This window comes from Vespa velutina, chromosome 24, assembly GCF_912470025.1.
Source record: "Vespa velutina chromosome 24, iVesVel2.1, whole genome shotgun sequence".
Lineage (NCBI taxonomy): Eukaryota > Metazoa > Arthropoda > Insecta > Hymenoptera > Vespidae > Vespa > Vespa velutina.
In genome coordinates this window covers 3253937-3268026 of record NC_062211.1, presented here as the reverse complement: position 1 = coordinate 3268026, position 14090 = coordinate 3253937, and the positions used below count along the sequence as shown (strand labels likewise).

Here is a 14090-nt window from a genome sequence, read left to right as displayed (position 1 = left end):
ACGATTACATTTTTTGCTCAACGATAAGAAATCCTAATATATTTGAATGAAGAATTATAATGTGATGTTAAGCAATATTAAACCGTGAATAGTATAGATCGTTTTATTAATAAAAATGTTTAGATACATGTTCGTATAAAACATACACAAGATTAGAACAAAAATACGCAGAAGCAGCAAAGTGCAACTATTCACGATATCGCGTATATTTGATTTATAATTTATACATATTATAAGAAATTACGATGGTATTGCAACATACAATAAAATTAGTGGAACTGAAATATATATCATCATCACTTCTGCGAATATTGTGTATATCTTTTCCATATTAACGATTCAGTGTGTTAACTTCCCGTATATTTCCTGTAGTATATATTTTTAAAAGTGATCTCTTTTTTTATGAGACCAATCGAATTATTCTACTCGTAAGTAGTTTGTTGAATGATATGCTCGGCTAAACGGCACAAATCTAAATTCGTGCGAATGATGCCAATCATACATATACAAATATTTTAATTCTTGAGTTTTCTAGTTCTGCGTCATGGATCAATATCTAATAACATAAGTCAAGTACGTACATCATATATACGACGAGAAATTTATTATTTTTTACTCTCTCTTTTATTTCTCTCCCTTTTCTTTTCCATTTTTTTTTTGTTTTTTTTTTTTGTTTTTTTGTTTTTTTTTTTTTTTTTGTTTGAGCGAGATTTATTAATAATATATTAACAAGATCCTTTTTGCAATTCTTTCGAGAAAATTTTAATTTATATCATGAGTATCTTGCCGCCATTTTTGAGCTGCTTCCCTTCTTGCATCGGGCACCAATTGGGAACGCATTCCTCCTAAAACATTGCTCGTTGCTTCAGTGGCAAGAATAATGGGTTTAACTACTGTCGGCGGTATCTGTCTAAGTACACCACCCACCGCTCCTGATACACCTTTCTGTTCGTGTTCCTCACTTGCAACTCGTACCAATTGATTAGCAGTTTCACCAAGCCCCTGTATATATGTATATGTATATATGTATACATTTATATATACATATATTTTATCAAAAGGAAATTTTGAATCAGGAAATACTTTGAAACCTCAAAAATATTAGAGACAACATCTTAAACGTAAGCAAAAGTAATTTCAAATTGAAATTTGCATACCTCTTTAACGAGCATATAAGCATTTGCCATTCCTTCACGAATATCCTGTGGTTGACTATACCTTTTTCTGCGGCCCTTTTGTCCTCTTGATTTTCGACGTACGCTAGGTCCTGGACTGACCATGTCGTATGCCGTTTCGGCTGTGCTCTGTATGGCATATACAAGTCTAGACGTTAGCTCCAATGCTGCCATAGCCGTGGATGTGGTGAAACTATTCGCACCTCTTTGCAAGCCACGAACTATCCTTCCATCTTTTTGATACTGCTCTATTGGTAACCAGAACAGATCACGAATTCCTTGAACTGTTAGGAAATGTTAAAGTGCTAGGATTTTCATTTACTGCATTATTTCCTTTTTTTTTTTTTTTTTTTTTTTCTTTTCTTTTTTCTTCTTTTTTTTTTCTTTTTTAATATCAAAATTTCAAAGAACAACATTTTCAAACTATCGAATAAAATAATTTGTAAATAATCGAATTCATCCATCTAATATATAATATGATTTTATTTAGATCGTTTGTCGTCTCTTTTATATACTTACACAGCTGTACTAACGAGTGCATAGGACCAACGCCTCCAAGTAAACTAGGCAATTGATTCTTCTTTATGTCTTGCAACCATTCTGATAATAAAAACGTTACGAGTTTGTCAAAACCGAGGAGTCCGTGTCGATGCGTCAATCTTTTCAGTCTTAGCTCAGAGCAGTTCAATTGCGCCAAACCCATCAAAAGCCCGGCCAAGGGCCCATGAGTAAGATCAACGCGTTTCCCGTGGTAATCTAATCTAACCAGAACCTCGGGTGCAAATATGACGCTCCTAAACATTATCGATGACATTTAATCCACATATGAAATTAATAATAATTTCTATTCAAATAATAATTGTACAAGAATTTACCTAAAATATATCGGTTGACAATCTTCACGAACTTCGTGAGTCGTCTTTGGCTTCGTTTTGTTTTCTTTGATTGTTAATTCATCCTCCAAAAGTATTAGCAAATTTTGATCTATCGTATTATTTTGCGGTATATTCGTTGAAATTTGAACATTAGGCATTGTAGTTGAATCATTTATGCTCATAACAGGTGGATGATGCGTTGGTGTTCCTTGTTTGGATACCGGAGAAGATTGAGAATTATTGCAAGCGGCTGAATTATCAGAATTTTGCTTCGATCCGCCTCCTAGCTCGTTAAAAAATTCAATCAGAAATAATAGACTATCCTGATCAATATTTAGGCGTAGTGGCAGTACGCTAAGCTTCAAACAGCATTCTTGAGCCGACAGTCTTGGATCTGGTCTTATATGAACTGCTTTCATGGAAAACATATTTGCGTGGGATTGCCTGGGTTTCGCTTCGCTGCTATACTGATATAAGAATTTGTTAATGTGAGAAGAGGCCAATCTGTCCCTAATTTCGATCTCGTTGACCAATAAAATTTGTCTAGATGCTTCCGTTGTATTTTCTGGATAAACTTCGTGTTGAAAGCGAACTTTATTTAATTGTAACTCCATTAATACGTCGTGCTGACGACTTGGGCCACCAGACGTTTGCCAATCTATCAATGTTTCTTTGGTTCTTATGCGTGGTGAATTCGGTACGCTACCAAAACGAACTTCGTTTGGACTAATTGTAGTGAAACCTACGCTGGCAACAGAACGACTTCTGTAAACAAAAGAAAATGTGAATAATCGCATTATTAATGTTCCTTTCTAAATCAATTATTAAATTCAATGTTTTCAATCTATACCTTCCTTGCATACGCGACGTATTATCGTTAATGGTAACATGTTTCTTTGCTACCACCTCAGAATTTTCAAAATCTTTTCCTCCGTACATATGCCAAATCAATGTCATTTCGCAAAGCGTATATCTTAAAACGGCAGCAGGATAATGTCTAGGAGCTTTCAATAAATCAGTTTTACCAAGAGGAATAGAAAAATGATTATCCACAATCCTTAATGACTCCTCGGAAAGCCAACGAACTTCGGGTATTCCATGTCTCGGCATAATCCCGGCACCCGCTTCTTCACCTAAGATACAAAAATCTTCATCCGCATCTTCTGTTTCACTTTCGCATATTGTTTTGACACAATCTTTCGCATTTGAACATATTTCAGGAATAATTTGAGACCCAGGACGTGATTCATCAGGAAAGAAAAATACTTCGACTTGACTTTCCTTCGCTGGCGATTTTTCATCTGCATCTATCGTTGTATCTTGAAGATAGTAATTAATTTTATATATATATATATATATATATATTTATATATCGCACAAAAACGAATGAGTAATAGCGATAGATATTATTAAATAATTCTACCTTTAACTGTTTCTTCCATTGCCTCTTCCATTAAACTGTTCACTCTTTCGACTTGACTTTTACTCAAAGTATTGATACTCTCATCGCCGAGTAAACTTTCTTCATCCCCTGAATTAGGTACGGCTATATTTTCTGTACTTTCTGTGTTTGACGTTAAATCACCATCACTGGCAAAATATGTAAGTAATTGTGTTAAAGCGCGACCAGAATCTGAACACGTGCGCACGTGTAATACATTGTTGCTTGCTCTCAAATCCACTCTTGGCGCTCCTCCGCACATTTTGTCGTTCAATCTTAATGATAATTCAAAAAGACCTAGATCCATTACACACACATAATCTCTTTTCAAATCTATATTCTTTCCTAATTTATTGGATATAAAAAGTCCAATATCTTCTGCTATAAATCGCAATGTCGAAGTGCTTGTCTGTGCTGCTATATTACTAGACACACTAAAATTACCAAGAGTCACCACCGATCTTAATGGCAAATGTAAAGGCCTGCAAATCACATCTATTTAATATATCTACTCATTTGTTACTATCAATAACGTTTTGCAAATATTTTTATCAAGTTAAAGACCTGTAATCTACTGTGCAATCCCAAAGATGTAAGTGTAACTCTGTAAGAATTCCTGGTGGGGAATATCCAGCGACAGGATGATCCGCGACATCCAAACAATCGGTAAACTGTGTAAACCATGATGTTGCAGTTGAACACATTCTATGCCTCAAGGTAGCATTCCTTATACCAACTGCTACTCTGAAAGTCTATAAAGAATATTTATATTCACCTATCCATGCAATATAATCCAATGAAAATATATAATAAAGTAAAATATATATTATATAGGAGTCCTATTATATTTTCGAACCTTTATGCGATGAGTTTGATGTGCAGCTTGTATACGAACAGCCACAGTTACCATATCTTTATTGCAAGAATTTGTTGTTACATTTGCACCTGGCTCACATCTATATATTGCTCTTTGACAATGCCTCGGTATAACACTATTTATAGATCTCAATGGTGGAGTTTGTGAAGGAATTGTTGTCAAACCACAATGATTTAAAGATGCATTTTTAATCATCGCACAAATATAACCCATATTTATATTCCCTTTATAAGCGGTAACAGAAAATATTGTAGCATCCTCTAAGCGAAGTATTAGTTCACCTTGTTGGCCGGGAATAACATTGCGCATAGAATCGCGTACAGGTGTGTACATAGTCAAAAGACCTTGATTAATATTCAATGTCAATGCAAGTTTACTTTGTCCATTCTTAGATGTTTTATTTGCTTGTTGTTTATAACTTCTATCTGCTGTAGAATGGAATATACCTTCCTCGTCTGAATCGGAATCAGAGTCATATTGTATACCACTTTTACACATGCTGAATCTATAATATATTTACAGATATGCGATAGGGACCTTTATCTTGCATATATGCATATATACACACACATACAAACACACACACACACACACATATAATGAAGTAACGAAGAGTATGAAAATAATTACCGAGGATAAGCCGATTCTTGCAACAATGTTGATGCTAAATCGAGACCAATGTGACTTTCCATATGAGAGGTATATTTCGGGCGTGGCGCAGAAGGTTCCCACAAAAAAATATCAGTGTTGAATCTATTGTACAATAATTCATAAAGATGTTTCGATGGTATTTGAACGGAAACAGAAGGCAAATTGATTTCCACTTGAACTCGAGAACCACGAGTCCCTTCTTCGATAAATTCCAACATTTCTTGTCGACTACCAGGAATTATCAATTCTTCTCCTTCTCTGTCGATAAGAAAGTTCTACTATTTATACTTATATTTTTTTTTTTTTTTTCGATGCATAATACTTAAAATATTAATACAAACTTTTGTTCTAAATCATCCTTATCTCCTTGGCTATGAGGTTTAGAGTGAGGTGTATCAGATTCGTGTATAACTTTTTTAGAACTAAACGGCGATGGCTGATGCCTAGGTGCATTTTCTAAAGTATCATCTAAACTTGAATCTGGTTCTCCTTCGGAACTATCTTCCAATTGTCCACCCGAATGAATTGGGTATACTGTAATAACTATTCTAGCCCAACCAAAGCCTTCATTTATTTGTTGATATGATCCATCGTTTTTCTCATCAGCTATTGCCTTGCCAATTTCTATGGGTACATCGGTATCAGTTTCTAAATACGATAGTAACAGATGCCGAAACTGAAGCTCGTGCCTAGCCGAACAGTGAGCACGACTTTCCATAGTAGAATGGATTTGTGCATCTGTAAGTTTGAGTATCATGTAATCCGGTCTTACGGATCTCTTCCACCATGGCGCTCTATTCATATCATGCAGAGGTCTCAAGTCTGGTATAGGAAATCTATGATAGAATAGACATACATATATACATATATATATATATATATATTAGAGAACATATATCATACCTCAAATTGAAATTGCATAATCACCTCAATTTTATCGTACAAGATGACGAAGACACTCTTGTATCTATTCTGGAATCTGGTAGCGCTGGACTCTCTACCGCTTGATAAAACAACGTTTGTTGATTCTAAAACATATAAGAATCAACAAATCATTATCATTCCGACTGAAATCTTAATCATCATGTAATTGTGTATTACTCAGTTCATTCAATTGTTAAAAATAACTTACAGTATCCCTCATATTAGTTGTTTGATTACAGGTACATATTGGTTGTGGATTTAATAAGGCAGATATTCTATCCACTATTGTGATGTCTATCTCAGTCTTACATGGCTCCAGCTGGATACTTAATTAATAAGATAAAAATATAATTAATGAAGGATGAAAAAAGAAAGTTATATAATTTCGTGGAAATATGAATTTACTCAATCTCTGTGCGTGGATGTGCAAATTTAATCAACTGAGCATGACGAACAGCTTTCTCTGTATATTGAAATCTCATTCTAAAATCCGTTCTATCGGAAAAACCATAATTATTTGTGGCTTCCTTCTGAAATCCTAATAATTCAACAAATTCTGTATTTGATGCTCCGTTTGTATTACAAGTACTCGAATTGACTAAACATTCTACAATTTCTAAACTAGCCAGCGTTAAACTGCCTGATATTACAGAAAATTGTGTAGTGGTTCTTTCACTTCCCTCAATAATTAATGGCGCTGCAAGTAACCTATAAGAATAAAAAAAAAAAATCTTAAAATATTTACATTTTTATCGTAATCACTAGGAATAAAATTTCTTATATATTATTTATACCTAATATGGCTAAGACGACAAGCATCTAAAAGTAATTTTGACGCCTTATCGAAATCTTTATTTCCATAGCCACCAGCTGCAAAAATTCCTAAGTGCTTAAAGAATTCCTCTGCCGAATTTTTCATTTGCTTTATACTGCTGGTAGTCAAACCGAGGCCTTCTACATTCGTTGTTAATATATCTTCGTGTAATAAAACTACAGCGATTGACGACACCCGAATATGAAACTGCGATGTTTCTGCAGATGAATCAGAATCCAAACTATGCCTGTGTTTACTGTGCTTTGGCAAATTTGTCGTTGAACTTTTAGAACTGATACTACTAGCTAATATACTGTCTTCCATGCTTAGATTATTGCTTATAATAGAATCATTCATGGATGAAGATCCGGGCAAACGCATTGGTAAAAATTCTTCTTCATTATCCGAGTCTTCCAAAGATGCCGTTGACCATCCTTGTGTATGCCTCAGATCCTAAAGAGAAATCGAACGAATATGATCTGCAATTCTTCTACTAATACAACAACTGTCGTAACTGTGAAAATTAACACATTTTTTTACCGTTGACCTTATGCCTTGTATAGGATGTATTTGATGAATGAGTTCTCTTTCGACTCTATTAAAATCACTACCAGCCATTGGTTTCTCTGTACAAGTCCTTGGTGCAACATTACTTACATCCTCCAAGTCCGGCGATGCAAGCCCATGTGCTAATTCAAAAAGAACATGCACTTGTCGAGGACTCAGGAACGAAGTAAAAGATCCCAATGTAACTTCTAACTCTACCTAGAATAATTAAAACTTTTGTTTTAATATCAAAGATAGCAAGTTTAATCAGTTCCTTCTTTACCTTTGGTCCCAAAACACCTTCACCTTGCTTTATCTTTAATCTGAACTCTTGTCTACCCGCGAATTTGGCAAATAATATAGGGTGTGATTCGCTTAAATTATTAATTATATTTCTGTCAGGATAATTTTGCATACTTTGAGTGGGTGATATTTGTGCGGAAGAAAATTGGCCATCTGAATTCTATAAAAGAAAAAGAAGAAAAGAAAAAAAAAAAAAAAAAAAAAGAAAGAAAAGGCATATCATATTGTAGTGAAGAATATCCATATTATATAAATTCTGCAAAATTATATAAAAGTACTTTTGAATCTGGTGTAGACCCCCTGCTCATAGTCATAATACTTCTCGAAAATGTCCTTGCTCTAGATGGAAATTCATCCGTATGGAGGGTTACTCCTTCCAAGTAAAACCGTTTTGTTGTGAAGGCTGAAACGACGTAACCTTTTCCCGACTGATTTGGATCTATAGAAGTATGACTTGGATCCAAACCGGCTTCATCAGAATATTCAAGATACTTTATACACATTTCCATTGCTACACCCATCGAAGAATCTAATGGTACATGTTCTAACCTTATGACTGTGTCTATAAATCTGACTTTTACTCTACATAAAACTGAAACAAATTAATTTTAATAGGTATATTTTCTTTTTATGTAAATATACACACACACGCACGTGTAACTACACGTGTATGGACTTTTTCTTTTTACATCAAGAGAGCCTCACTTGAATCTATTGTCTGTGCAAACAATTCTACTCCTTCTAAAGGTTGTGTATTTCCAGCGCTGTTAGCATCTTGTTGCAAACATTCTTGTGCAAGTTGCATACTGGACGTCATCGAACTCCACATAGATTCAAACATCGAAGTTCCTGTTTCAGCCCTTTGCCTTGGTTGGACTGTTAATCTGAGACTGATGACTTCCACGTAACTTGCCTCGCTGAGCAAAGCAGACCACGGTATACTAACGGACATTTCCGTTATGAAACCATCAACAAATTCCAAAGGAAGATTTTGTTGTTCACCCATTTCATTAAGAGCCTATCATCAAAGTTATATTTTTGTTTTTTTTTTGTTTTTTTTTTTCTTTTTTCTTTTTTTTTTTTTTTTTTTTTTTTTTTTTTTTTTTTTTTTTTTTTAAGAATTATTATTCGTTAACTAGGAGTACGATTAAGTTATACATTTTTAAGGTATAATAATAACTTAAAGCAATTCTGCCTGAGAAGAAAGACAAAAGAAATTGCGAATTGACTCTATATGTCATATAAGTCATAAAGTGATGTAAATTAACAAATTTATTATGTATATATTTATTATATGGATATGTTTAAATAAAAGTATTCATTTATATCGTTGACATTGAAAATGAATCATTTGAGAAAAGAAGACAACGGAGTTATCTTCGATGCCAATGAAAATACCTGATAAGGATTTGAAACAAAGAAAATGCTACTACCTGCACGTCAAGGCTAACATTGGTAACACGACCAGTTCCATTGTAAAGATCCACTGTAAGCTGATCTAATGTCAATTTTTCTTCCAAAAACTGACCGAGATATCGTTGAAGTAGATATCTGCAGGCCCTCTTTTTGATTCCTTCCGACCACGGTAAACATCCCAGCCAAGACATTTTATTTCCTACAACGAAACGATCTACTCTAAGAAAGGCATGTGTAATTTTTTTAAAAATTCGCTCCGTCGTTTCTATGTCTGACGATTATTATTCAGTTGGCATGGTCATGGACAAACAAATTAACCAAACAGATTTCATTTCCCCTACACGTGTTGTATCTATCGAAAAAATTCTCGACATAATACTCGAGAAGCGACACAATCGACAACTCAGTTTTTTCTTAACGTCGCTTTAGCTCGCCAATGTTTTCCCCTTCACAAGTTAACACGTATATATATATATTTATCACGCACACAATATCTGAACGTCAGTCCAACACTACTTCTTCATCGATTGAAATCAGCTGACTCTACGGCATGTCCGTATTATACCCCCGCCCATTTTATTACGAATTCGTCACTACTAATCGCTACCAACATACTTTTCAACGATCTTCGATTATAACTACGACCTAACTTCGATCGATTTCTTTTCAATATTTCACCGATATATCTTTGTTAAATGTGATCGATCTTATCTTTACGAGAGAAAAAAGGAAAAATAGATAAATAAAAGATGTCATCAATATTTCTCAATTATTTCTCTACTACGTAACTTGAAAAAGGAAAAAAAAGGAAAAAAAAGAAGAGGAAGAAAGTAAAATGAAAGAACATTCTGATTAGTTCTAATCGGAAAAGATTTTTTTTTTCTTTTTCTTTTTTTTTTTTCTTTTTTTTTTCTTTTTTTTTCTTTTTTTTTTTTTTCTTTATTCTTTCGTTAAAGGCGATTCACGCATAAATCCTCGATCCCTCTCAATGACCTTTAAATGGCACAACAATTGTGACATGGAAATGAAATGGTTCTACATATAAAGTCTATGCAAATGTAAGCAATTATGCGTTATCGCAAAAATGATTCGCGCCTTTAATATTCCGTAGCAGTCGATTTGAATTTATATAAATAATTAATTAGATAATATATTTCGATTGACGATATTTTTCGTACTCCGTACGAAATGTGAATCGTATCGTATGTGAACGTTTCTACATGGATATATTGCATCCTTCAATTATTTCGTCCTTACAATAAACCTTTTGTTACCGTTATAAATAAAGTTAAGAAGCTAGAGATAATATATAAAACTACAATGTTGGTAGCACTTACGTGGTTATAAAGATAATGGTAGAAGTTGAACGCATTTTCTAAATACACGTCCGTCAATGTTTTTAGTGACAATATTAGTGGCAATCATTGACTCTCGTTTAACGAAAATCATTGATGTTATTGGCATAATTGTTCATTAACAGAAGAACTACGATTTAATAATATTCGTGAAAAACAAGTTGTTCCTCGTTGTCATTAATTATGGCTCTAACAAATATTTTACTTCTCAGTCAAATAGCTGGATATGTTGTGGCGCTTATTTTATCTCTTTGCATTATCGTACCCATGAGTTTACATCAAGATGAATTTAGGTAAATATACTATTTATAATAATTCTGTTGAGTGAATAATCCCAATTATATCTCACTGAAGAAATGTCAATACCAAAGAAAAGAAGTTATCAATACTTGAAGATATTTCGTTTTACTTTGGACTCTATTTTTAGGGGACACTGTTTACTATTTTCAACGGGAACTTGGCAAGAAACCGATGGACAGTTTGTAGTAAATTGGGCCTCACAAATTTCTTGCAATTACACTATATTCGTTGGACTTGTATTATTTTTAATGGCAGCTTTCCAGATTTATAGGCTTTCTGTTTTAATGTATCGTGGCGAGGACAGTTCTTTTCTTTCAGCATTTGCAGATGTTGTCAATTGCATTTTTCTCACGATAATAACATTGATTGCTGCTATTATCGTAACATTAGGTTTCATGACTTGGTGTCAGTGTATGACAAAAAGGTTTCCTTCGTGCGAATTAGCTGCTGGAAATGATATTGATAAAGCCGACAATATCGATACCTCGGGCTTTCACATTGAATTGGGTGCAGCGCAATTTGGAACATGGAGTAGTTTGTCGATTTGGGTTGGTTTATCGGTTTTTGCTGTGTTAAAGTTGCTGCGTTATCATCAAATAGAAAATATGAAAGTATCTATGTATAGAGAAAGGCAAAAATTAATTGAAGCAACTGGAAATAGCCAACAGCAAGAATCCAGTTAATTTTTCTTGTAACAATTAATATTTCAAAAAGTTATAATACTATTTCATAGAAATTCTATAGTCCGTGTGGCTTCCTTGGATCTAGTATTGCTGAAAAATTGTGAATGTATATATATATACATATATGTATATATATATATGTATGTATGTATGTATGTATGTGTGTGTGTGCGTATGTATATAAATCTATGATTATTAAGAACACAATACTTTCTTTTAAAATATTAGGATTATTTACAAAAACAAATAATTATTTCTAATACTTAAGATATTCAGTGTTTCATTAATTTTATTACTGATATCGATTATATTTAGAATATGTAAAAATTAATACATATCAGGTTTGTATATTAATGATTAAACATTTGTTCAAAAAATTATCTTAATTTTATCCAAATTTTTATATTTTTTGAATAATAAGCAAGTGTATCAGTTTCACTTAAAAAAATGATTAAATATAATTTACATGTATATAAGTAATATAGCTTCATTGAAATATAAATATAATTTATCTATTTATTTTATTACATCCTAAAAGTGCATAAAATAAATTAATTAATACTTGAAAAAAATATATATTTTCAATTTTAATATAAGTAATTATAAAACTTTGTATGAGTATAATTTCTTTGTACCGTAACTTCAAAGATGAAAGGTATTGTAAATTGTATTAATATATACTGGAATTATATATATATACTGACATTTATTTACAATTATGTACTATATCAACATATATATATATACATACATACATATATATATATATATACACGCACACGCACACGCACACGCACACGCACATTTTTCATGACATATTTAATATTTATTTAAAGTAGTATAAACAATGATGAAAATCCATGAAATATAATAATCATTTGTAAAAAATCTTTTTACCTTTAAAATTTAATGTGTCGGTAAATTCTGTGTTTTGATTAACAATGTGTATGTAACTATATGCACTGGTTAAAAAGAGACAGTTTTCATATTCTGGCCATGATACGAACTCTTCATAAAGATCTAAAAATTCAAGGGGCGTTAAATCTACAAAACGTGTAAATATATTATAGTTCTTTTGTATTAATCTTATTCCACATCCTGGTATCCATTTTCTAAAATATAACAAAAAGATTATATGGCTAGAAATAATAAAATAATATTTAACTAAAATTTCCTCTTTATTTCTGAATGTTATACTCACTCCAATTCAGGTATTACCCTTTGTTCCTTTGATTTAAGATGGTATTTTACAAAATACCAATAAGATATTATTTGAATTGGTTTAGTGGTATTTTTAAAAAGATCTGCTTTTGGCTCTATTTTCACAACTTTTAAGATCTTATTATCGTTAACTTGTAATTTCTTTTGTTTTAATGAGTTCCTTGGCCATGGTATATAAAATAATCTTTCTATATCACCCAAATATTTACAATCAAATAACGTTTGATAGATAATATAAAGAAAATTAAAAGCGGCTTTATTTTGAGGATTACTTATTATCTAAAATATAAAAAGAATATATCAATTATTAGATAATTATTAGATCTTACATATTGAATACTTTAATAATCTGGTATAATTACATTCCATAACGAGGGTGTTATTGCCAGATAAAAGGATGTTCTTCCTTGTAACATAAAGCTAGTACGAAATACCACGGAGCATATTAGATGTTTCAAGAACCTATAATTTATTATTGCTCCTATTACTTGCATACATGTTTCATTTTCCCAATGTACATATGGGACATCTTTTAATACTTCATTTATTCGTTCTTTATTATCCTGTTGATCCAAGAAATATAGTTTGCTCATTTTTAATATATTTGCCTTTCTTATTTCAAGTCTATCAGGATATTTCTTTTGTAATTTACGTAATAGAGGATAAAAACATTCGTTTGGTTCATATATCCGTATAATTTTAACACCAGCTTCTAATAATTCTTTTGTTAATACACCTGCTCCAGGGTTAGCTTCAGCTACAAAGGTCATATTTTTTGAAAGATCATCAATTATCAAATCGACAAAATTTTTAGCACCATTCTCTGAGATTAAATAAGATACATCCGATATATTACTAGTATAACCCAGATAAATTTTTGGGCAAACTTCAATATATTGTGGATTTATAAGTTTTATATAATCTTTTATATTCAAATTTTCATATTCACTTTTCATAGTTTTCATCAATTTCATTGATGCTGTTTTCTTATTATCTATTTTTACCTCATTATCATTTGTTTTAAGATCTATTTCTTCGGTCGTTTCTTGACTGATACTTCGTGGATGTAAGAAATTCATGCTTAAGCAAAATTTTCTATGCGTCAAAAATAAGGTAAAATAATGTGATTTATCTTTTTCTATATGCTTAATTAATAAACTCATAAAATTAACGTTCATCGTGATACTTTTTTCTTATTCTACGTTTCAGTACTAGCAAATTTAAGTGAACTTACTGTATTATATACGATCTTATGTTAAAAAAAAATGATTTGTAACATTTTCATAAATATCGTTTAATATAAATCCTACAAAACCATTATGATGTTATATTTAATGAAATGATATAGTTATTTAATAGATATAATTTAAATTTCATTATGTTTACTTAAATTTTATAAAGATGTATTAATTATGATATATATATATATATATATATATATATTTGTGTGTGTGTGTGTGTGACAAATTTATGACAAATACAAATTTTTATTAAATTAAGTTCTTTTTG

At 31.8% G+C, this 14090-nt stretch overlaps 3 protein-coding genes across 5 annotated transcripts; 1 reads left to right on the top strand and 2 right to left on the bottom strand.

The window, feature by feature from the left end:
* Nucleotides 1-87: 87 nt before the first annotated feature.
* LOC124956905 (autophagy-related protein 2 homolog A) lies at nucleotides 88-9672 on the bottom strand. Of its 3 annotated transcripts, none has more exons than XM_047513293.1 (19): nucleotides 9040-9650; nucleotides 8312-8624; nucleotides 7885-8198; nucleotides 7587-7766; nucleotides 7298-7522; nucleotides 6738-7210; nucleotides 6349-6651; nucleotides 6152-6269; nucleotides 5947-6047; nucleotides 5361-5855; nucleotides 4999-5277; nucleotides 4348-4873; nucleotides 4056-4243; nucleotides 3474-3973; nucleotides 2901-3369; nucleotides 2051-2815; nucleotides 1695-1969; nucleotides 1158-1459; nucleotides 88-1002 (listed from the first exon to the last, which is right to left on the bottom strand). In XM_047513293.1, the coding sequence occupies exons 1-19, from the start codon at nucleotides 9211-9213 to the stop codon at nucleotides 763-765; spliced, it is 6240 nt and encodes a 2079-aa protein (XP_047369249.1). In that variant the 5' UTR covers nucleotides 9214-9650; the 3' UTR covers nucleotides 88-762. The 3 variants fall into 3 exon arrangements, with proteins under 3 accessions (XP_047369249.1, XP_047369251.1, XP_047369252.1); XM_047513295.1 differs by having other exon boundaries at nucleotides 754-1002; nucleotides 1219-1459; nucleotides 9040-9664; XM_047513296.1 differs by lacking the exon at nucleotides 88-1002 and having other exon boundaries at nucleotides 1280-1423; nucleotides 9040-9672.
* Nucleotides 9673-10341: 669 nt separating this feature from the next.
* Nucleotides 10342-11631, top strand: LOC124956927 (transmembrane protein 179). The gene is made up of 2 exons (XM_047513388.1): nucleotides 10342-10670; nucleotides 10805-11631. The coding sequence occupies exons 1-2, from the start codon at nucleotides 10561-10563 to the stop codon at nucleotides 11358-11360; spliced, it is 666 nt and encodes a 221-aa protein (XP_047369344.1). The 5' UTR covers nucleotides 10342-10560; the 3' UTR covers nucleotides 11361-11631.
* A 288-nt stretch (nucleotides 11632-11919) lies between these two features.
* On the bottom strand, nucleotides 11920-13956 carry LOC124956922 (dimethyladenosine transferase 2, mitochondrial). The gene is made up of 3 exons (XM_047513376.1): nucleotides 12944-13956; nucleotides 12562-12860; nucleotides 11920-12472 (listed from the first exon to the last, which is right to left on the bottom strand). The coding sequence occupies exons 1-3, from the start codon at nucleotides 13757-13759 to the stop codon at nucleotides 12235-12237; spliced, it is 1353 nt and encodes a 450-aa protein (XP_047369332.1). The 5' UTR covers nucleotides 13760-13956; the 3' UTR covers nucleotides 11920-12234.
* Nucleotides 13957-14090: the final 134 nt, after the last annotated feature.

Coding starts and splice junctions, on each gene's coding strand:
- LOC124956927 (XM_047513388.1), top strand. CDS start 10,561: ATGGCTCTAACAAATATTTTACTTCTCAGTCAAATAGCTGGATATGTT. Junction 10,671..10,804: donor TTACATCAAGATGAATTTAG/GTAAATATACTA, acceptor CTCTATTTTTAG/GGGACACTGTTTACTATTTT.
- LOC124956905 (XM_047513293.1), bottom strand. CDS start 9,213: ATGTCTTGGCTGGGATGTTTACCGTGGTCGGAAGGAATCAAAAAGAGG. Junction 4,244..4,347: donor ATCAAACTCATCGCATAAAG/GTTCGAAAATAT, acceptor TATTCTTTATAG/ACTTTCAGAGTAGCAGTTGG. Junction 1,460..1,694: donor GCACTCGTTAGTACAGCTGT/GTAAGTATATAA, acceptor ATTTCCTAACAG/TTCAAGGAATTCGTGATCTG.
- LOC124956922 (XM_047513376.1), bottom strand. CDS start 13,759: ATGAACGTTAATTTTATGAGTTTATTAATTAAGCATATAGAAAAAGAT. Junction 12,861..12,943: donor TAACACCCTCGTTATGGAAT/GTAATTATACCA, acceptor TTTATATTTTAG/ATAATAAGTAATCCTCAAAA. Junction 12,473..12,561: donor AGGGTAATACCTGAATTGGA/GTGAGTATAACA, acceptor GTTATATTTTAG/AAAATGGATACCAGGATGTG.